The following is a 21,554-nucleotide window of genomic DNA, read 5'->3' as shown; positions in this document are numbered from 1 at the left end:
TATACACATTCTTTTCTCACATTATCCTCCATCATCCTTCATCACAAATGACTAGATATAGTTCCCAGGGGTATACAGCATGATCTCATTACTTCTCCATTCCAAATGCAGTAGTTTGCATCTATTAACCCCAGACACCCAATACATCCCAGTCCCTCCCCCTCCCCCTCGGCAACCACAAGTCTGTTCTCCAAGTCCATGAGTTTCTTTTCTGTGGAAGGGTTCATTTGTGCCTCTTCTAGGAGTTTGATGGTGTCTTGTCTTATGTTTAAGTCTTTAGGCCATTTTGAGTTTATTTTTGTGCATGGTGTGAGGGTGTATTCTAGTTTCATTGGTTTACATGCGGCTGTCCAGTTTTTCCCAGCACTACTTGCTGAAGAGACTGTCTTTTCCCCATTTTATATTCTTACCTCCTTTGTTGAAGATTAATTGACATAGTTGTCTGGGTTTATTTCTGTGTTCTCTATTGTGTTCCATTAGTCTGTGTGTCTTTTTGTGTACCAGTACTGCACTGTCTTGATTACTGTGGCTTTGTAATATTGCCTGAAGTCTGGGAAAGTTATGCCTCCTGCTTGGTTTTTGTTCCTCAGGATTGCTGTGGCAATTCTGGGTCTTTTGTGGTTCCATATAAATTTTTGGATTGTTTGTTCTAGATCTGTGAAAAATGTTGTAATGATTTGATAGGGATTGCATTGAATCTGTAGATTGTTGGCCATTTTTGAGTAGTATGGCCATTTTTACAATATTAATTCTTCCAATCCAGGAGCATGGACTATCTTTCCATTTCTTTGACTCCTCTTTTTTTTCTTTTTTTTCTCTTTTTTTTATTTTATTTTTTTAATGATTTTTATTTTTTCCATTATAGCTGGTTTACAGTGTTCTGTCAGTTTTCTACTGTACAGCAAGGTGACCCAGGCACATGTACATATGTACATTCTTTTTTCTCACATTATTGTGCTCCATCCTAAGTGACTAGATATAGTTCCTAGTGCTATACAACAGGTCTTTGACTCCTCTTTAATTTCCTTGATTAATGTTTGATAGTTCTCAGCATATAAGTCTTTCACTGCCTTGGTCAGGTTTATTCCTAGGTATTTAATTGTTGGAGGTGTGATTTTAAAAAGTATTTTTACATTCCTTTTCTAATATTTCATTGTTAGTATACAGAAATGCAACCAATTTCTGAATGTTAATCTTGTATCCTGCTACTTTGCTGAATTCATTGATCAGTTCAAGTAGTTTTTGTGTGGAGTCCTTAGGGTTGTCTATATATGGTATTACATCATCTGCACAGAGTGACAGTTTTATCTCTTCTGTTGCAATTTGGATACCTTTTATTTCTTTTGTTTGTCTGATTGCTGTGGCTAGGACTTCCAGTACTGTGTTGAATAAAAGTGGTGAGAGTGGGCATCCTTGTCTTGCTCCTTATTTTAGGGGGAAGTCTTTTAGATTTTCTCCATTGAGTATTTTTTTAATAATAATTTTTATTTTTTCGATTATAGCTGGTTGTTATACATACATAACACTGTATGTTATGTCAATTTTCTACTGTACAGCAAGGTGACCCAGTCACATGTACATGTATACATTCTTTTTTCTCCATCATAAATGACTAGATGCAGTTCCCAGTGCCATACAGCAGGATCTCATTGCTTATCCATTCCAAAGGCAATAGTCTGCATCTATTAACCCCAAATTCCCAGTCCATCCTACTCCCTCCCCATCCCCCTTGGCAACCACGAGTCTGTTCTCCATGTCCATGATTTTCTTTTCTGTGGAAGGGTTCATTTGTGCCATATTGCAGATATAAGTGATATCATATGGTATTTGTCTTCCTGTTTCTGATTTACTTCACTTATATGAGAGTCTCCAGTTCCATCCGTGTTGCTGCAAATGGCATTATTTTGTTTTTTATGGATGAGTAGTATTCCTTTGTGATATATACCACATCTTCTTAATGCATTCATTTGTTAAGGGACATTTAGATTACTTCCGTATCTTGGCTATTGTGAATAGTGCTGCAATGAACATCCTGGTGGCATGTGTCTTTTTCAAGGAAAGTTTTGTCTGGATGTATGCCCAAGAGTGGAATTGCTGGGTCATATGGTAGTTCTATGTATATTTTACTAAGGTATCTCCATACTGTTTTCCATACTGGTTCTACCAGCTTACCTTCCCACCAACAGTGCAGGAGGGTTCCCTTTTCTCCACACCCTCTCCAGCATTTGTTATTTGTGGACTTATTAATGATGGCCATTCTGACTAGTGTGAGGTGGTACCTCATAGTAGTTTTGATTTGCATTTCTCCAATAATCAGTGATGTTGAGGATTTTTTCGTGTGCTTGTTAGCCATCTGTATATCTTCTTTGGTGAAATGTCTTTTTTTTTTTTTTTTGTCTTTTTGCCTTTTCTAGGGCCGCTCCTGCGGCATATGGAGGTTCCCAGGCTAGGGGTCCAATCGGAGCTGTAGCCGGCCTACGCCAGAGCCACAGCAACGCGGGATCCGAGCCGCGTCTGCAACCTACACCACAGCTCACGGCAGCGCCGGATCGTTAACCCACTGAGCAAGGGCAGGGACTGAACCCGCAACCTCGTGGTTCCTAGTCAGATTCGTTAACCACTGCGCCACGACGGGAACTCCCTGGCGAAATGTCTATTCAGGTCTTTTGCCCATTTTTTAATTGCGTTTTTGACTTTTTGCTGTTGAGTTGTATAAGTTGTTTGTGTATTTTGGAGATTAAGCCCTTGTCAGTTGCATCATTTGAAAGTATTTTCTCTCATTCCGTAAGTTGTCTTTTTGTTCTGTTTTTGGTTTCCTTTGCTTTGCAAAAGCTTGTCAGTTTGATTAGGTCCCATTGGTTTATATTTGCTTTTATTTCTGTTGCTTTGGGAAACTGACCTGAGAAAACATTTGTAAGGTTGATGTCAGAGAATGTTTTGCCTATGTTCTCTTCTAGGAGTTTGATTCCATTGTGTATTATATTTGCTGTGGCATGTAAATTATATCTTGATGAGAAAACAAAAGCTGTTGGAGTTCCCAGTATGGCATAGCAGGTGAAGGATTCAGCCTTGTCACTGCAAGCTGCTCAGGTCTCTACTGTGGCCCGGGTTCCATCCCTGGCCCAGGAACTTCTACATGCTGTGAGTGTGGCCAAAAAAGATATAAGTTATATACCATACAGTTTACCTATTTAAAGCATACAGTTCAGTAATTTTTAGTGTGTTTATAGAGTTGTGCAGCCATCACACATTTTTATCACCCGCTAAGAAACCTCATACTCATTAGCAATCACTGTGTTTTTCCTCAATGTGCCGCTCCCCTCCAGCCCTAAGCAAGCATGATTCTGCTTTCTGTGTGTAGATTTTCCTATCCTGGACATTTCATATGAAGGGAATATGTGGTTTCATACAATATGTGGTTTTTTGTGATTGGCTTCTTTCACTTAGCATGGCATTTTCAGGGTTCATCCCTGTTGTAGCATATAACAGTACTTCATTCAAATAATATTGCCAAATAATATTCTATTGTATGAACATGCCACTTTTTATTTATTCACCAGTTGGTAGGCGTTTGGGTTGTTTCTATTTCTTGGCTATTTATGAATAATGCTACTGTGAACATTCGCATGCATGTTTTTGTGTGAATATATATTCTCGTTTTTTTTTATGGTGTTTTTAATATATAAAACTTTTCTTTTTATTGCCTCTGGATTTTGAGCCTTTCCCTCCATTAGGGTTAAAGATGGATTTGTCGGGGTTTTTTTTCTAATATTTCATGGTTTTATTTTATTTTTAATTTACTAGCTTTTTTCCTTTCCTTTTTTTTTTTAAGGGTCACACCAGTGTCATATGGAAGTTCCCAGGCTAGAGACTGAATCAGAGCTACAGCTGCTAGCCTACGCCACAGCCACAGCAACGAGGGATCCGAGCCTTGTTTGCAACCTACACCACAGCTCACAGCAATGCCAGATCCTTAACCCACTGAGCGAAGCCAGGGATTGAACCTGAATCTTCATGGATACTACTTGGGTTCTTAACCCATTGAGCCACAATGGCAATTCCCATTTTGCCTCATTTTTGTTATTGTTGTTTTTGTTTTGTTTTTGCTTTTTAGGGCTGCACCCTCAGCATATGGAAGTTCCCAGTTTAGGAGCTACAGCTACCAGCCTATGCCACAGCCACAGCAACGCCAGATCTAAGCCACGTCTGCACACACCACAGTTCATGGCAATGCCAGATTCCCTAACCCACTGAGCAAGACCAGGGATTGAACCTACGTCCTCATGGATAGCAGTCAGGTTTGTTTCCACTGCTTGCCTCAGTTTTTAAACATGTTGCATACTTTTTTATATTTATTAACCCTAACACAGCCATAGTTAGGTCTCCTTTTATATTCCTAATATTGTTTATTTGTCTTCCCTTTTCCTCGACCTATCTTATCAGAGACTCATCAGTCTCATTTGTCATTTCTAGGAGCTGATTTTTGGCTTCTTGATTCCTTAGATACTTCAGGTTCAGTTTCAGACCACTGCAATAAAGCAAATATTACAATATAGCAAGTCACACAAATTTTTTGGCTTCCCAGTGCATGGAAAAGTTATGTTTACACTGTACTATTGTCTATTAGAAGTGCAACAACGTTATGTCTAAAGAATTTACATATCTTAATTAAAAATACTTTATTGCTAAAAAATGCTAACAGGAGTTCCCGCTATGGTGCAATGAGTTAAAGATCCGACTTTCTCTTTGGAGGCCCTGGTTCAATCCTGGCCTGTCGTGGGTTAAGGATCTGGTATTGCCACAGCTGTGGCTTAGTTCACAGCTCCTGCTTGAATTTGAACCCTGGCCCAGGAACTTCCTTATGCCATGGGTGTGGCCAAAAAAGAAAAAAAAAATAAAAAAATAAAAACCGCTAACCATCACCTGAGCCTTCTCTTTTTGCTGGTGGAGGATCTTGCCTCAGTGTTGATGGCTGCTGACCAATCAGAGTGGTGGTTGCTCAAGTTTGAGGTGGCTTTGGCAATTTCTTAAGATGAGTCAATAATGAAATTTGCCAACAGACATCAATTGATTCCCACTTTTACAAACTATTACTCTTTATTATGCAATGCTATTCGATAGATTTTACCATCAGTAGATTTTACCATCAGTAGTAGAACTTCCTTCAAAACTGAAGCCAGTCCTCTCAAACCTTGCCACTGCTTTATCAACTAAGTTTATGTAGTATTCTAAATCCTTCATTGTTATTTCAACAGTCTTCACAGCATCTTCCTTAGGAGTAGATTCCATCTCAAGAAACCATTTTTGGAGTTCCTGCTGTGGCTCAAAGGGATTGGCAGTGTCTATGCAGCGCCAGGACACAGGTTCAATCCTCCACTCAGCACAGTGTGTTAAAGGATCCAGAATTGCCGCATCCGCAGCATAAGTTGCAACTGCAGCTTGGATCTGATTCCTGGCCCAGGAACTCCATATGCCATAGGGTGGCCATAAAAGAAAAAAAGAAAGGGAAAAACAAAAACCAGCCTACTTTCTTTGCTCATCCATAAGAAACAACTGCTCATCTATTCAAGTTTTGTCATGAGATTGCTTCACTTCTAATTTGAGTCCTCTTGCTGTATCTACAATATCTGCAGTTCCTTCTTCCAGTGAAGTTCTTGAACCCCTCAAAATCATCCATAAAGTTTGGAATCAACTTCTTCCAAACTCCTCTTAATGATGATACTTGAACCTCTTCTCATGAATCACAAATGTTCTTCATGGCATTTAGAATGGTGAATCCTTTCCTGAAGGTTTTCAATTCACTTTGCCCAGATCCATAGAAATCATTATCTATGGCAGCTGTAGGCTTACAAAATGTATTTCTTTTTTTTCTTTTTCAACCACACCTGTGGCATGTGGAAGTTCCCAGGCCAGGGATTAAACCCTCATCACAGCAGTGACCCAAGCCACTGCAGTGACAATGCCAGATCCTTAATCTGCGGAGCCACGGGAGAACTCCCAAAATGTGTTTTGTAAATAATAAGACCTGAAAGTTGAAACGACTCCTTGATCCATGGGATGCAAAATGGATGTTGTGCTTGCGAACATGAAAACGACCTTAATCTCATTGTGCATCTCCGTCAGAGCTCTTGTATTGTCAATAAGCAGTAATATTTTTAAAAAATTTTATAGTTAATTTATAATGTTCTGTCAATTTCTGCTATACAGCAAAGTGGCCCAGTTATACATTTATATACGTCCTTTTTTTTTCACATTATCCTCCATCATGTTCCATCACAAAGTGAGCAATAATATTTTGGAAAGAACTTTTTTTTGAGCAATATGTCTCAACACTGGGCCTACTGCTCAGAGAAATATTCAGTAAACCATGTTGTAAACAGATGTGCTTTGTTTTTCCATTTATAGAACATTGCAGAGTCAATTTAGCATAATTCCTAAGGGCCCTAGGATTTTGGGAGTGATAGGTGAGCAGTGGCTTCAAATTAAAGTCACCAGCTGTGTTAACCCCTAACAAGAGAGTCAGCCTGTTTTTTGAAGCTTTGAAGCTAGACATTGATTTGTCCTCTATAGCTATGAAAGTCCTATATGGCATCTTTTCCCAGTAGAAGGCTGTTTCATGTACATTGAAAATCTGTGGTTTAGTGTAGTCACCTTCATTAATTATCTTAGTTAGATCTTTTGGATAACTTGTTGTAGCTCCTACATTAGCACTTGCTGCTTCACCATGAACTTTTATGTTATGGAGATGGCGTCTCTGCTTAAACCTCATGAATCAGCCTCTGCTAGCTTCATACTTTTCTTCTGCTGCTCCCTCACCTCTCTCAGCCTTCACGGTATTGAAAAGAGTTGTGCCTTTTCCTGAATGGGGCTTTGGCTAAAGGGAATGTTGTGACTGGTTTGATCTCCTCTCCACACTATTTCCATATCAGTGATGAGGCTGTTTGCTTTCTTATCATTCATGTGTTCACTGGAATACCATTTGTAATTTTGTACAAGAACTTTAGGAGTTCCTGTCGTGGCTCAGTGGGTTAAGAACCTGACTAATATCCATGAAGATGCAGGTTCAATCCCTGACTTTGTTCAGTGGGTTGAGGATCTGGCATTGCGGTGAGCTGCAGTAGAGGTTGCAGACAAGGTTCAGATCCCACGTTGCTATTGCTATGTCCTAGGCTGGCAGCTGCAGCTCCAATTTGACCCTTAGCCTGGGAACTTCCATATGCCACAGGTGCAGCCCTAAAAAGAAAAAAAGAACTTTAAACTTTACCTTTGCATTCACAACCTGGCTGTTTGGTGAAAGAGGCCTGGCTTTCAGCCTATTTCAGCTTTCAATGTACCTTCCTTACCAAACTCAGTCATTTTTAGCTTTTGATTTAGAGTGAGATACATGCAACACTTCCTTTGACTTGAATACTCAGAGGCTGTGTCGTGGTATTAATTGCCTTATTTCAATATTAAGTCTCAGGAAATAAGGGGGTGCTAAGGAGGAGAGAGATGGGGAATATAGCTAGTCAGTCTAGTCAGAACACATTTATTAAAGTTTGCCATCTTGTATGATTGTGGTTCATGGTTTACCAAGACAGTTTCAATAGTAACATCAAAGATCACTGATCACAGATCACCGTAACAAACATAATAACAATGAAAAAGTTTGAAATATTGCAAGAGTTACCAAAATGTGACACAGAGACACAAAGTGATCAAATGCTGTTGGAAAGTTGTCACCAATAGGGTTGTTACAAACTTTCAGATTGTAAAAAAAGCACAACCTGTGTGAAGTGCAGTAAAGCACAGCGTAATAAAATGAGATAAGCCTATGTTGTAACTTCGTTTTCTGTTCCCACAAATTCTACTCTTACCTTTATCATTTCCTTCCTTCTTTTGAAGTTTATTCTGTTCTTTTTCTCATGTCTTAAAATGGGTGTTTATAAAAAAAAAAAAAAGGTGTTTATTTATTTTCAGCCTTCTATTCAAATAGAAGTTTATAAAGTTGTATTTTTCCTTCAGAGTGCTGTTTTATCTATATTACATTTGAATGGTGATATAAGGTGTTTTCATAACCACTAATTTCTAGTATCAAAGCTTTCTATTATTTCTTTGTTGACTCCTGAGTTATTCACAAAAATGCTTAAAATTTTCCTAATGTATTTTTAGGTTATCTTTTTATTAATGATCTCGACAAATTATATTGTGGTCAGTGAAAGGGATCTTTATGATACAGATTCCTTAAAGTTTGCTGATATTGCTTGGTGGCCTGATTTAGGTATGTGGTCAGTTTTTATAAATGCCCCCCCTCCCAATGCTTTTAAATGAATGTGAGTTCACCAGGTGCACTGTTTTCTATAAGTATAATTGTTCTTTAAGATCTTATGTGAACAAATTCATGAAGCATGCTCTTCATATTTCTACTTGATTCTGATTTTTGTCTGATCCACCAATTATCCACTGATGATGGGTTTGTGTAATTTTCCTTTGTAGCTCTGTCCATGTTTATTTCCTATATTTGAGACCATGTTATTAGGTACACACAATTTGAGAACCATTATATCCTTCTAATGAACCTTTTTTCATGATGGAACATCTTTATCTCTGCAGTACTTTTTACATTAAAGTCTATTTTATCTGGTAATAATACCTAAACTAATTTTCTTTTGGTTAGTGTTTACCTAGCATATCTTTTCAATCCTTTGATTTTCAGTGTTTCTGTGGCCTCTGTTTTGCAGAAGGAACCGTGAAGTTTAATCTGATAACTGCTCTTTATCCTTGAGATCCTTAAAAACACTGTTCTGCCTTCTCTCCTAGCGGCAGTACATACCGGTGAAAGTGAAGAGCAAAGCGTTCTGGATCTTCTCTTGGGAGTATGCCATGATGTATGTGGGAAGCCTAGTGGTAATCGTTTGCCTCTCCTTCTTCCTTCTCAGCTCCTGGGATTTCATCCCTGCAGTCTATGGCTTCATGTAAGTAACGGCCTCATTAGAACCCTCTAGAAGTTAATTTAGTGTTCACACCTCCATCTGGAATCAGAGGGAGAGCAAGCACAGGCAGCATCTAGAGCAGTGGTCCTTAGCCTCTAGCGTGCATCAGAATCATCTGCAGGGCTTGAATACCCAGCTTGCTGGACTCCCTCCAGAGGTTCTGATTAAGTAAGTCTGGGGTAGGGACCAAGAATTTGCATTTCTAGTAAGTTTTCAGGTGATGTGTTCCAGGGAACACCCTTTGAGAACCACTGGTCTCTTACAGTTGAGGAACACTTTCGGGGAACTTCCAAAGCAACTACCAGCCTCTGACTGGGAGATTCTGACTTAATCCCAAACAGGAATGGATGTGTATCTCCATTGCAAGAGGATCTCCAACAGTTTTAAAATAAAGCCGTCTTCCATATGCCAGACTTTTAGAGAAAATTGAAATTCCCGTGTGGTTTAGAGTTCCCTGGTGGCCCAGCAGTTAAAGATTTACTGTTGTCACTGCTGCAACTTGGGTTTCATCCCTGGACTGGAAACTTCACATGCCGTGGGCATGACCAAAACAAACAAACCCCCAAAAAACAGAAAGAAATGGGTTTTCAAGATGAATCCTGTAGACATTTCCACATTTCTCAGGATAGTCTCTGCCCAAGCATGGGACTCACAGCCCCGTGAGTGATAGACACTTAAACCAGCCAGAGTGGGAAAGGGATCTATGTCTGCGCTGCTTATTTGTGTAAAATTTTGGCTGAGCCTAACAATGACCAGTAACCTTCAGTTTTTCATGCTCTGCCTTGGAGAAGAGTTTAGAATGCCCAATGAAAGGCTTTTCCTAGTTTTCTGCTGGTCCACAGATTGTGTGCTGTACTTAATTTCACAGAAAAGGAAATGTAGTTACAGCAGGAAGCAAAGACTTGCCCTGGGTGGAGGCCTTCGTCAGTGAAATTTGACCATGAACTGTTGCCTCTCTCTCTCCCTTTCTGCGCTCCACTTATTGTACTTTTAAGATTGTGAATTGACATCAGTTTCAACCCTGTATTTTTTTAAATAGAAAAAATATAATGTAAAATTTGTAGAAGAGCCGAAATTGCAGCCTATCTTTATCTGATATAACCAGACCAAAAGTTTTCCAGATAAATCCTTATTTCCCAAACAAGGTCTGGGATCCTAGCCAGGACCTGGCAGTGGTTCCTCAGGCCCCTGGAAGGCTCACTGCAGAGTGTCAGGCACTCAGTCTTCTGGCTGCAGCTTGTGGGCATGTGGAGCACGAATGGGGAGAACAGGATCTCTGAGCTTGTCTTCTACACAGGTTTTTGGAATGCCCCAAATAGGCATTGTTGGTTTTAGACCCATTCCTCTCTTGCTCCAGTGTGGGTACCTCCTGACTTTGAACAAATACATATCCTGGACAGTAAAAGAGGGACTGGTGTTTTGATTTCTGGCATGAATTCCTGCCTTGTTTCAGATCTCTGATGCATGCCAGAGTTTGGCTCAGGTAATATTTTTTTATGGGTTATTATTCTCTGTGCCTCTGCCCATTATTTTTTTAATTACCTGGGCCTGGGGTGCCTGCAGAGCCCCTCACATCCTGATTTCTGTGGAGACAAAGTTGTCCTTGACTGCCCAGCAGTGACCAAAGCCTTCAGGAGAAAACCAGGTCAAAGCAGATTGTTTATAATTTTGTTCTCATTTTTCTCTGCCTTTGTTTTCTTCATTCCAGACTTTCTGTTCCAGATCTCACTCCAAACATTGGTCTCTTCTGGTACTTCTTTGCAGAGATGTTTGAGCACTTCAGCCTCTTCTTTGTATGTGTGTTTCAGATCAACGTCTTCTTCTACACCATCCCCTTAGCCATAAAGCTGAAGTAAGTGGTTGGACCTGCTGCTTTTTTTTGTCCACAGAGCCATTTGTAGCTTTGCAGGTACCCTTCAAAACATCTGCTATCAGGTTTTATTTTTGCCCAGGGAGCCCAGTCAGTCTTCAGTCGCTTCAATGGCTGTACCCAGCAGTAGAGCCACACATGAGGGCAGGCTGCAGAGATGTTGCTCCAGAGCCCTGATATTTCCCCTGGCTTCACTTTGGGATCCTTGAACCCATGTTATTGCTGAGCCCAGTCGTTTTAGATAAAGGTGGGGCTTGGGGAGGAGGAGGAATCCTTAGAAAAAGTGGATCCTGTTGGGTGTCCTCCATCAGCATCCTGGTAACAGTTTGCCCAAAGGGTCTCAGGACGTGTTAGTTGGGAAGCTGGCCACCTGCAACTATGTTTAATCTTTTGATCAGTTTCCCTCAAAGGAGTTACCTATGAGCTCTCTTCTCTAGCATAACGGAGCTAACATCTAGGATTTTTTTTAATCATTTTAGGGCCGTACCAGCAGCATGTGGAAGTTCCCAGGCTAGGGGTCAAACTGGAGCTGCAGCTGCTGGCCTTCACCACAGCCACAGCAATGTGGGATCCAAACCACGTCTGCGACCAATACCACAGCTCACGGCAACACCAGATCCTTAACCCACTGAGCGAAGCCAGGGATCAAACCTGCGTCCTCATGGATACTAGTCAGGTTTGTTACTGCTGAGCAACTGTAGGAACTCCTGTCTAGGCTTTTTGAAATACAGTCATGCCTAACCCTTCCAGCAACTCTTACTGGTAGGCATTATTATCACTTCCATTTTATAATTGAAGGAATTGCCATTCAGAAAGATGGGATGATTTTCCCAGAGTCACATGCCAGTAAGCAGTGAAGCTGGGATTCAGACCCAGGTTTGTTTGGCTCCAGAACTTATGCTCAGTGCCCTACACATGCCAGACTCCCGAGAGATACCACTTACAGTAGCTCCCAGAAATGGTTACATAATCCTAGTTTCGGAGGAGGGGAAACAGACACCAGTAGGCATGGATATACCTAGATGAGGGAAGCTGGAAGAGTGTGATTTAGATTTCAGGAGTTTAAGTTCTCTGCTCCAACCTTCCCTCTTCTCCATGGCCAGAGAACCAATGCACATGGTTCCCATTCCCTAAAAGCCCAGAGCTGATGTTTCCTTCCTGTGACATAGCCTTGGCCTGGCATCTGACAGAAAACCATTCCTTCTTGGCCTGGCAGGCTCCTGAATTCTGGCAGCCTTACCCCGCCAAGCTCTCCAGCTGTCTGTGGTCCACATTTCCTGCCCTTGTTCTGGTCAGGCCTGGCCACTTGGCTGAGAGAAGCCGGGAGCTTGGAGCATCTTTCCTCCCTCTGTGTAGCCAGCTTTCCAGCAGTTTCTATTGTTGGCATGTATAAGGCCACAGATAGCTCCTGGGTAGACAGTAGCACCACCATCTTGTGATGTACACAGACACTCACACACACACTCACACACACACACGGCCAGGGCCTCAGAGTTGTGGGGACAGAAGAGGTGAAGCTAGGAGTTCCCAGCGTGACTCAGTGGGTTAAGAATCTGACTACAGTGGCTGGGGTCACTTCAGAGGTGTGGGTTCGGTTCCCAGCCCACCACAGTAGATTAAAGGATCCAGCATTGCCACAGCTGCAGCTCAGATTCAGTCCCTGGCCTGGGAACTTCCATATGCTGCAAGTGCAGCTATAAAAAAAAATAAAGAAAAGTTGAAGATACCTGACTTCCCCCATGGCTGACCTCCTGTGCCTGGTTAGGAAGTTCCATTCACTCTCCAGCCCCTGGAGTGCCAGCTTTGTGAGGCCCGGACCTTCAGGTCACCTTTCCCCAGGTGGTGTTGCACGGGGTTCGGGTCTCCACGTTTTGGGGGCACTACGTGGTCACTAGCCTCTTCATAGGAATGTTGCAGCTGTTACCAGCTCCCTAAAAAGCCCAAAACCAGTGGTCTGGATTATCCTTCCGAAGATGCTCACTGAGATAGCTGGACCCTTCCTAGAGGATACAGGTCTGTGTGACTTTGTCACTCTGAGTTTCAGAGTCATTTGCTGTAGAGTATTTGGGTGTGTACACATTTGTCTCCACATCTTAGATTTACACCCATTGAGTCACCCTGACCTTTGCCCTGCCAGACAAGAATGCCATTACTCTGAGGAAAAGCTGCGTGAGCTAGGCATCCAGATTACTGGGCAGAAGTAGGGCATGTGCATGTTGTTTAGATGGTACTAAGGAAGGTGTAAGCCTTCCTGTTGGCTTCCCTTCAGCCCTTGGTCAGCTCTCAGAGGAGGAGCACCAGAAATTGGGTTCTGTCTCACCCTCTCTGATCAGAGCTGTGGTCGTTCTGGCACTCAGGAGAGCAGCATTGGTGGTGCTGAGCAGTTCTGGAGACAAATAACTCCACCACTTACGAACCTGCTTACCTTCTCTGAACCTGAGTTCCTCATCTGCAAAATGCAGTGACGGCATTGCCTACCTCGAGGTGCAGTTGCAGTGTAGTCAGGATCACATGCATTGATGCAAGAAAAGGACCTCGCATAAGACTTAGAGTGAGGGTTTAGGAAATGGCAGCCAGTCTTACTAGATTAAGGACGCAAGAACTCCATTTCCAGCCCTTAAGAGCGAAAAGCTGCATGCAGCTCTCAGTTCTCTTTCAGGAAAGGAGCTCATCATAGCTAAAGGTCTCTGGACCCCACTGACCATGTTGTCAGAGAGAAAAGCCTCAGCAAGGAGGCACTTCCTGCCCTGGGTCCAATGTCAGAGGGGCCTCTGGCAAGGGCGGCTGCCTCTTTACGCTGACAAGCAGTCATTTAAGCCCAGTAATAAAGGACGCTGACTTCATTTGTTTTCTTCCTCCACAGCTCCTGGGGGAAGGCTCAGAGCGGTGGGGGAGGGGTTGATGGGAAGTGTCTCTGTGGACTGTTTCTCAGTGTTTGCTGGGCTCTCCTCCCCACCTCTGGGCATCTTCCGGTCCCCGCAGTTTTCTGCTTCTGCTACTTGGCCTGGCCCTGTGTCTTGTGGGTAGCAGAGCCAGCCCTCTGTGAAGACCCCAGAGAGTACTTTTGGATTTGAATCGAGGGGTGGGGTCAGGAGTCTCTGGGGTGGCCTGGTCCCTGACTGACCTTCCTCTCTCTGTCTGCCCTGCCCCGCCTTCCCCAGGGAACACCCTGTCTTCTTCATGTTCATCCAGATTGCCATCATCTCCATCTTCAAGTCCTACCCGACCGTGGGGGATGTGGCCCTCTACATGGCCTTCTTCCCCGTGTGGAACCACCTCTACAGATGTGAGTACTCCTACCTCTGACCCCATGCTGGCAGATTGGTGTCCCCCGGCCAGGGAAAAAGGAATGAATAGGCACTTGCTGTGCTAGCAGCACTGATCGGCCGGGACACCATGTACAATATCTGCCTCCTTGGTGCTGTGGACTAGTGATGATAATAAAAATAACTACGTTTATTGAGCACTTACAGTATACCTGGCCACTGTGGTTCTAAGAGTGTTACACACGTTGGCTCATTTTATCTTCACACCAGACTCTGAAGAAAGTATCCCCATTTTGCAGATGAGGAAACTGAGGTACAGAAAAGTAGAGCCACTTGTTCCTTGACTGGTAGGTAGAAGGGCTGGCGTCAGATTCCAAACCTGTGAGCCTCCAGCCAGTGCTGTCCATTTGGGCTTTCTGTGGATAGTCCCATAGAATAGCCACCAGTATGCTAAGAAACTGAATTTTTAACTTCAATTTAAGAAGGCACACACAGCTAGTAGCTGTTGTGTTGGACAGTGCGGCACTAGGCCTTGGCTTTGAACCATTTCCCAGTGGTGTGTCGAAAGATCCACAGAAGACAGACAGGCAACATTAGACTTCCTGCCTGCTGTGAAGACCCCTTAAGCTCTAACCATCCCTTCCTCAAAAGGTGGCCTAGTGGTGATCTAGTTATGCTTTCTAGTGTTTCCTAGTGTCTCCCTCAGTCTGGCTCTTCACCCCCTGTGTGAGTTCTTTTCAGTGTTTGTGGGCTCCCCAAGGGTAGGCTCATGGCTCCCTCACCTCTGTGTCTCCAGCACCCAAGATCAAACCTGACACACAGAACAACTCAGCACATGTTTGTGCTTGGCTCTTTGAAACCTCTCTAGTAAAGAGGCAGTGCCAGTGGCCCAGTACCACTCGATTCTCTAAACCGGGAAGGGAACTGTTGAACTTTCCTTGCCTAAGGTGGGTGCACAGCAAGGTGTCAAGAATGAACCCAGGCAGGGCAGACTTCAGAGGAAGCAAGTCTTTGTTATTGTTTTGGGACTGCTGGGTGTCAACCAGGAAGTGAAACTGATCAGCTGTTAGAAAGAACTCTACCTGTAGGAGTGGGCCTCTGAGTGAAGATAAACAGGCGAGTGGGCAGGCCAAGCCCTGCTGCTCCTGCAGGTGATGCCTGGTAGGGTGGTGGCCAGGCAGCTTGACTGGAAGCAGGAAGTGGCATCTTCTGCCTGCGACACCCTCATTACACAGTCAAGAATCATCCAGTCCAGCAGCCTCAGAGTCCGCCTGGCGCCCCTTGGCAGAGTGGCCAATGGCAAGTCACAGGGCATAGGAACCTACCCCAGTTTGTGACAGGGTGGGTCTTGGGGATGTTGATCCCCTTTCCCCTCCAAATGGAGTCGTTTTTGGCTGCATCTCCCTCGGGGAATATCTTTCATCTCCTATTGCTGAACATGGTCTGGAGCCAGATTGCCTTGAGTCTGAGTCCTGGCTTTCCCATTATAGCAAGTTATTTAACCTTTCTGAGCCTCCCGTTTTTTTCATCTGTCATATGGGGAGAATATCTTTCATGGGCGTTTCAAGTTTGAGAAAGAAGAAAATGTAAATAGCACTGCAGTTATTAATAGTAGTGATAATTATGCAGGGGTTGCAGGGCGGAGGGGTCTCCTGCATAGTTTTATGATCAAAGCCAGCCTTAGGCTTGGTACCCACAGTCATTCAGAGTCACTGAAATAAACATATTTTTCAAAACTTGAAATAAGCTATTTTATGCCCTCTGGGGTGGTGAGGCACAAAAAAATAAGGATGGCGTTTCTGAAACCCTGGATGATCTAATAGATGCTGTTGCTGGCTGGCTGGGCAAGTTTAGTTCATCTGAAGGTTCCTGCAGAGAGCCTGGGCTGCCACCTCTCGAGGCGCAGCTCCTGTGGCAGAAGGTACTCGTGCTCACGATGTCTGTTTGGGGCATGGCAGCTGTGAGTCATTACATTCAGCCTGGACCTGTGGAGATTCTGCAGAGTCTGTGTGCCTAGGTTGAATATATTCAGCCTTCTAATGTGGTTAAGAATTCAGTTTAAACATTAGTTCCAGTGCCAACATGCCTGCTCGCACATTCACTGTTTTGTTTTTCTGTCCGGCTCAGTGGGGAGAAGAGGCACGTGGGCCCCTCCCTGAGTGCAGGTCCCAGACGCTGGGACTCTGTGGGGCTTGGGGCCAGGATGAATCATACGAACGCGCAATTGCGGTGTTAGGGAACAGCCTGCTGGCAGAGCCCGTGCCAGCCTGCAGTGGTCCAGCTCAAAGAGCCAATTACCAAAGGGCTGGATTGTGTGTCTGTGTGTGTGTGTGCTTTATTTTGTTTTTATTAACTGTTTTATAGTGATAAAAGAATACTGATTTTAAAATACACATTAATTATAAAAAATAACACAACAAAGTCCTATATACCCAGAACCTAGTTTAAGAAAAGAAACATCACCACCATGACCTTTGAAGTCCCTAAATCCCCTCTGTTCCCCTCCTGATGGGACTGGATTCTTCAAGTGGGATTTTATTTCTGAATAAGCCTGAGACTCAGGGAAGGAAAATGACTTGCCTGAAGTTTTGGCTTGTCAGCAGTGGAGCCAGAGATCAGAGAAAGTCACCCAGTAAACGTGGTGGGGAATCTGATTCCATCTGGCCTAGCACAGCTGATGAAGGGTGAACCCTTGCGTCTCATCAGGCCCGGGTCATCTCTTACATCTCCGATACCTCCTAGTGCCTGGAACAGGCCGTCCTGTGCCCCAGGTCCCTGGCTCCATCTGCTCTGGCATGTAGCTATAATCCTCTGGCCTGTCAGCCAGCAAGAGTGAGCAGCAGCTCCCCAGTCCTGCAAAGGTCACCACAGGCCAGAAGCCAACTGGACGCTGGTGACGACGGTTCCTCCAGGCACATGGGAATGTATCCTTGCAGCTCTTTGTGACTGCACCCAGGAGCGGCATGTGAGCCTCTCTCAACCTCTTGGTCATCTGTTGTCACCGAGTCTGAAATCCAAAGGGACTAGAAGAATAGAACAAAAATCCACTTGGGCCATCAGGCCACAGGAGTTTCATCTTAGGAATAGTGTATGTTCTTTTCAGCAAAATAATTTCCAGGGGATCAGAAAGAACCACTGAGAAATGTAAAGGACCACCAATGTTGGAGTTCTCCTTTCTTGAAGATATAATTTAATATTTATTAAAAATATGTTTATTAATAATAACAAGCATAATTCTCAGTGTACACATCCCTTTTCCCAGACTTCTGTTTCTGGGAGCAAGGACAAGGCTTCCAAGAAGTCTCAGGCTTGAGTCAGGGCTTTCACCTCTCAGCTTTGAAAGCCCAGGATCCTGGAAATTCAGATCAGAAAAGAGGACCTTGCAAGTCCTCCAGGCGAGCGTTTCCAAATTTTGGGGTTTCATGGACCACTAACATTTCAAAAGATCCTGGTGACCAAGTTGCCAACTTTTTGTTTTACTGAAGAAATTAAAACAGTCAGGAGTTACCTGGTGGCACAGCTTTGCTGTGGCTCTGGTCGCAACTGTGGCTCTGGTCGCAGCTGTAGTGTGGGTTCGAAATCTGGTCCTAGAACTTCTATATATCGTGGATGCAGCCAAAAACAAAAACAAAAAAAGAAAACAAAACAAAAAACAGTCAACTACTAGTTATTCATCCCCATTTCATAAAAGGAAGGACATTTTAACAACAGCAGCCAGCAGCAAGACACCTATCATTTTTCAATAAAGAGGGAACGTTAAGTTGAAAACATTCAGCTTTAAGAAAACTCCGAACTACCTTGTCCTGATGATTCTCAATGTGACACAGACCCATGAAGTCTCTGTTACAGACTGGTGTGGGCTGCTTATTTGGTAAGGGTCTATAGCTGTACACCAGTGGGTCCCAGTCTTGGCTGCGTATTGGAATCACCAGGGGAGCTTTTAGAAACCAGTATGGACGCCTGGGCCCCACCCCTGTCGACTCTGATTGACTTAGTCTGGGCAGGGCTCCCCAGATGAGTTCATTTTACAACCAGAATTGAGAACCTTGTCTGTAATCCAGTCCGCCTTCCAGTGCATGAACCGCCAGGATAGCATTTCAACCAAGTCACTGTACAACTGAGACAAGAGGCCTTAAGGTTCATCCCTTAAATGTCCCAAAACTCTGACTTGGGAGAAGGGATTTCCTGAAGGTCAGGATCAGAGAGGGGAAGGGAACTTCTGATCATTAAGTGCCTGCCAGGAAACTTACCTGAGCTTTTTTAAGTGCTAAGTTTTTGGTGTTTTTGTTTTTTTTTTTTTTTAAGTGCTAATTTTTAAGGCATTCTTTTAATTAATTTTAAATAATATTTATTAGTTTATTTAAAAATGCAATAAAGTATAAAGAAACGATAGCATATAATCCTACTGTCAGAGATCCCCTATTGAATTAAATGGAAAATAAAAGCACAGTGTGGTAGGCAGAATAATGCCTCCTACAAAGATGGCCACCCCACAATCCCCAGAACCTGTGACTACATCACTTTACATGGTCAGAGGGTCTAAAGTATAATTGGAAGGCAGAAGAGGAGATCATAGTGATACAATGTGAGAAGGACTTAATCCATCATTGCTGGTTGAAAAAGGAAGGGGGTCATGGGCCAAGAATGTAGGCAGCCTCTACACACTACAAAGGCAAGGTCACGGATTCTCCCCTAGAGCCACCAGAGGGAAGGCAACCCTGCAGGTACCCTGATTTTAGCCTGTGGACTTCTGACCTCCCGAAATGTAAGATAGTAAATAAATGTAAGATAGTAAATTGTATTGTTTAAGCCACTTAAGTTTGTGGTGATTGGTTACCGCACCAATAAAAAACACGGCAGTATATCTGTGCCAGCTTTTCCACACATCTTGTTTATTTCATGGGATGCTCCCACAAAGTAGGCATTTTAGCCCTATTTTAGAGATGGGGAAGCTGGGACTCAGAAACTTGCTGGCAGAGGAGGAATTTTTACCAAGATCTCTCTGAGGCTAAATCTGCAGCCCACAGTCAGGCTGCCTTCTCCACCAGCAGAGTTCGGCCTGCCTGCCCTCGAACCACCCTCTGTACCAGGTCCTCTGGGAGCTTGGTGAGGGGGGCGCTTCGGGTGGGATTCTGCATTCCCTCTTGGTGTGGGGGTGATGCTAGAGAGGGACGTTGTCAAAAAGAGACTTAAAGAGCAAGGCAGCGGAGAAGATCCCGTTGTGGCACAGTGGAAACAAATCTGATTAGGAATCATGATGTTGCAGGTTTGATCCCTGGCCTCAGTGGGTTAAGGGTTCGGCATTGCCATGAGCTGTGGTGTAGGTCGCAGATGAGGCTGGGATCCTGTGTTGCTGTGGCAGTGGTGTAGACCAATAGCTGTAGCTTCAATTCAACCCCTAGCCTGGGAACCTCCATGCGCAGAGGGTGTGGCCCTTAAAAAAAAAAAAAAATGGGAGAGAGAAAAAGCAAGGTGAGGTTGAGTCCAAATCTAGGACATCCCACCAGCTTTGGGCATGAGGAGCTAAGGGTCTGAGGTTTGGGTCTTGGCAGCCTGGTGCCTCTCCTTGTGTGTGTGTGCACGTGTGTGTGTTGGGAGGCAGGGGTTCTACCTTTCAGCTACATCAGGCTTTTCCTGGACTTCTCTGTCCTGCAGGGCCATCCCTGCAAGGAAGGAGTCCCAAAGAGTCAGCAATGGGCTAACTGTGACCTCTGTCTTTACAGTCCTGCGAAACATCTTTGTCCTCACCTGCATCATTATCGCCTGCTCCCTGCTCTTCCCTGTCCTGTGGCACCTCTGGATTTACGCAGGAAGTGCCAACTCCAATTTCTTTTATGCCATCACACTGACCTTCAACGTTGGGCAGGTAAGAGTCAAAGGCACCACTGGGACAAAGATTTATTTTGTAGCCTCCGACGTTCAACCTGGGTCCTGGGTTCTGCCAAAACAGGGGGTTCGTTTGGTCATGAATGAGGGACAGTTCCTCCCCTCAAGTAGTTCCAGGACTCATAGAAAAGGTAGGGAAGTAAGAGCAGCAGGGAAAACTGAATTTGGCTAACGTTCTTGGGCATCTCGATGTGTCGAATTCTCACAGCAAGCCTTCCAGACAGTGTTATCCCTATTTTACGAATGGGAACCAAAGCTCACAGAGGCTTCTGTTGCCCATGGTCATTAGAGGAGCCAAGAACCAAATTCAGGCAAGGCTCAATCCAGTTTCTGAGTCCACCCTCTTTCTGGAACTGCCTGGGCTGTGCGGGACAGCTAGAACCAGTGCAGCGTGTGAGGGAGGGGAGGGAGGCAAAGGGGAGGAAAGACTTTCCAGACTTTGGAGCAGCAGGAGCAAAGGCAGAGAGATGAGATATATAGTGGGTCTAGCTGTTGAGTAAGTCTGGAGCACACACTGCAGCCAGCGGTGGCAGGAGAGGAGACTGAGGGGGTCCGAGAAGCACCAACAAGGATCTCCAACCCTCCTCTGATGGGGGAAAGCCTCTCTCTCAGAGCCATAGAGCAATGGGTCTCAGCCTCAGAATCACCGTGGGGAGCTTGTTAAAAAATGAAGATGACCTGGAGTTCCCGTTGTGGCTCAGTGGTTAACGAATCCAACTAGGAACCATGGGGTTGCAGGTTTGATCCCTGGCCTTGCTCGGTGGGTTAAGGATCTGGCGTTGCTGTAAGCTGTGGTGTAGGTTGCAGACACAGCTCAGATCCCGGTTGCTGTGGTGTAGCTGTGGCATAGGCCGGCAGCTACAGCTCCGATTAGACTCCTAGCCTGGAAACTTCCATATGCCGTGGGAGCGGCCCAAGAAATGGCAAAAAGACAAAAAAAAAAAAGGACCATTCCAGGATCCACTCCCAGAGATATTGACTGGAATTTGTATTTTTTACAAGCTCTGCAGAGACTCTGTTGTAGGCGGTCTAGCAAACTTCTCTGACGTCCTCTTGTTCACCATGCTGCGTTCCCTAGGGTCAGCTCTGGCCTAACTGCCAAGGTCTTACAAGAATCAGTCATACCATTTACCATTTCAATTGCATTGGCACAGCCTGGCACTTCCTGTGCATAATGGATGGGATGGGAAGCAGGGCTCGCCAGAAAGACCAGTGATGCCAGTGAATAATTCCTAGGGAGATGCTTGCCTCCAAGGTTAGCTTCTGAGAAAGAAGAAGAGAGTTAGGGCTCTTGCAGTGAGTGATGGGTCTGGTATTTCCTGCATGGACATTTCTGGACAATTCATGTCCAGTCCAGCTATTTATCTTGGTTTGTGCATAGCAGGAAGGGAAACGGAGAGCCCTGTAGCCTGGGCGGGACCAGGCCAGAGGTTCTGTACTGCCTGTCACTTACACAGGTCACTAATGGCAGATGCTAGCACCTCTTACCTGTGTCCACGCAAACAGAATTCCACAGGATGCAGCTTAGTACCTTGAGGAAATCAAGAAAAAGTTTGTTCT

At 44.3% G+C, this 21,554-nt stretch overlaps 1 protein-coding gene across 3 annotated transcripts in view; it reads left to right on the top strand.

Moving 5' to 3' along the window:
- Positions 1 to 21,554, top strand: part of PIGU (phosphatidylinositol glycan anchor biosynthesis class U) — a 121,405-nt gene that overhangs the window by 81,129 nt on the left and 18,722 nt on the right. For all 3 annotated transcript variants that reach the window (XM_021077222.2, XM_021077223.2, NM_001185136.1), the window contains 4 exon segments: positions 8,800 to 8,954; positions 10,681 to 10,824; positions 14,004 to 14,128; positions 19,832 to 19,974. In XM_021077222.2, coding sequence (XP_020932881.1) covers positions 8,800 to 8,954; positions 10,681 to 10,824; positions 14,004 to 14,128; positions 19,832 to 19,974 — 567 coding nt within the window.

This window comes from Sus scrofa, chromosome 17 (assembly GCF_054392235.1).
Source record: "Sus scrofa isolate SSC_HxYL_T2T_F1_AM1 chromosome 17, Sscrofa_HxYL_maternal_Yorkshire_Landrace_v2.0, whole genome shotgun sequence".
Classification (NCBI taxonomy): Eukaryota; Metazoa; Chordata; class Mammalia; order Artiodactyla; family Suidae; genus Sus; species Sus scrofa.
This window is presented reverse-complemented; position numbering and strand designations above follow the sequence as displayed.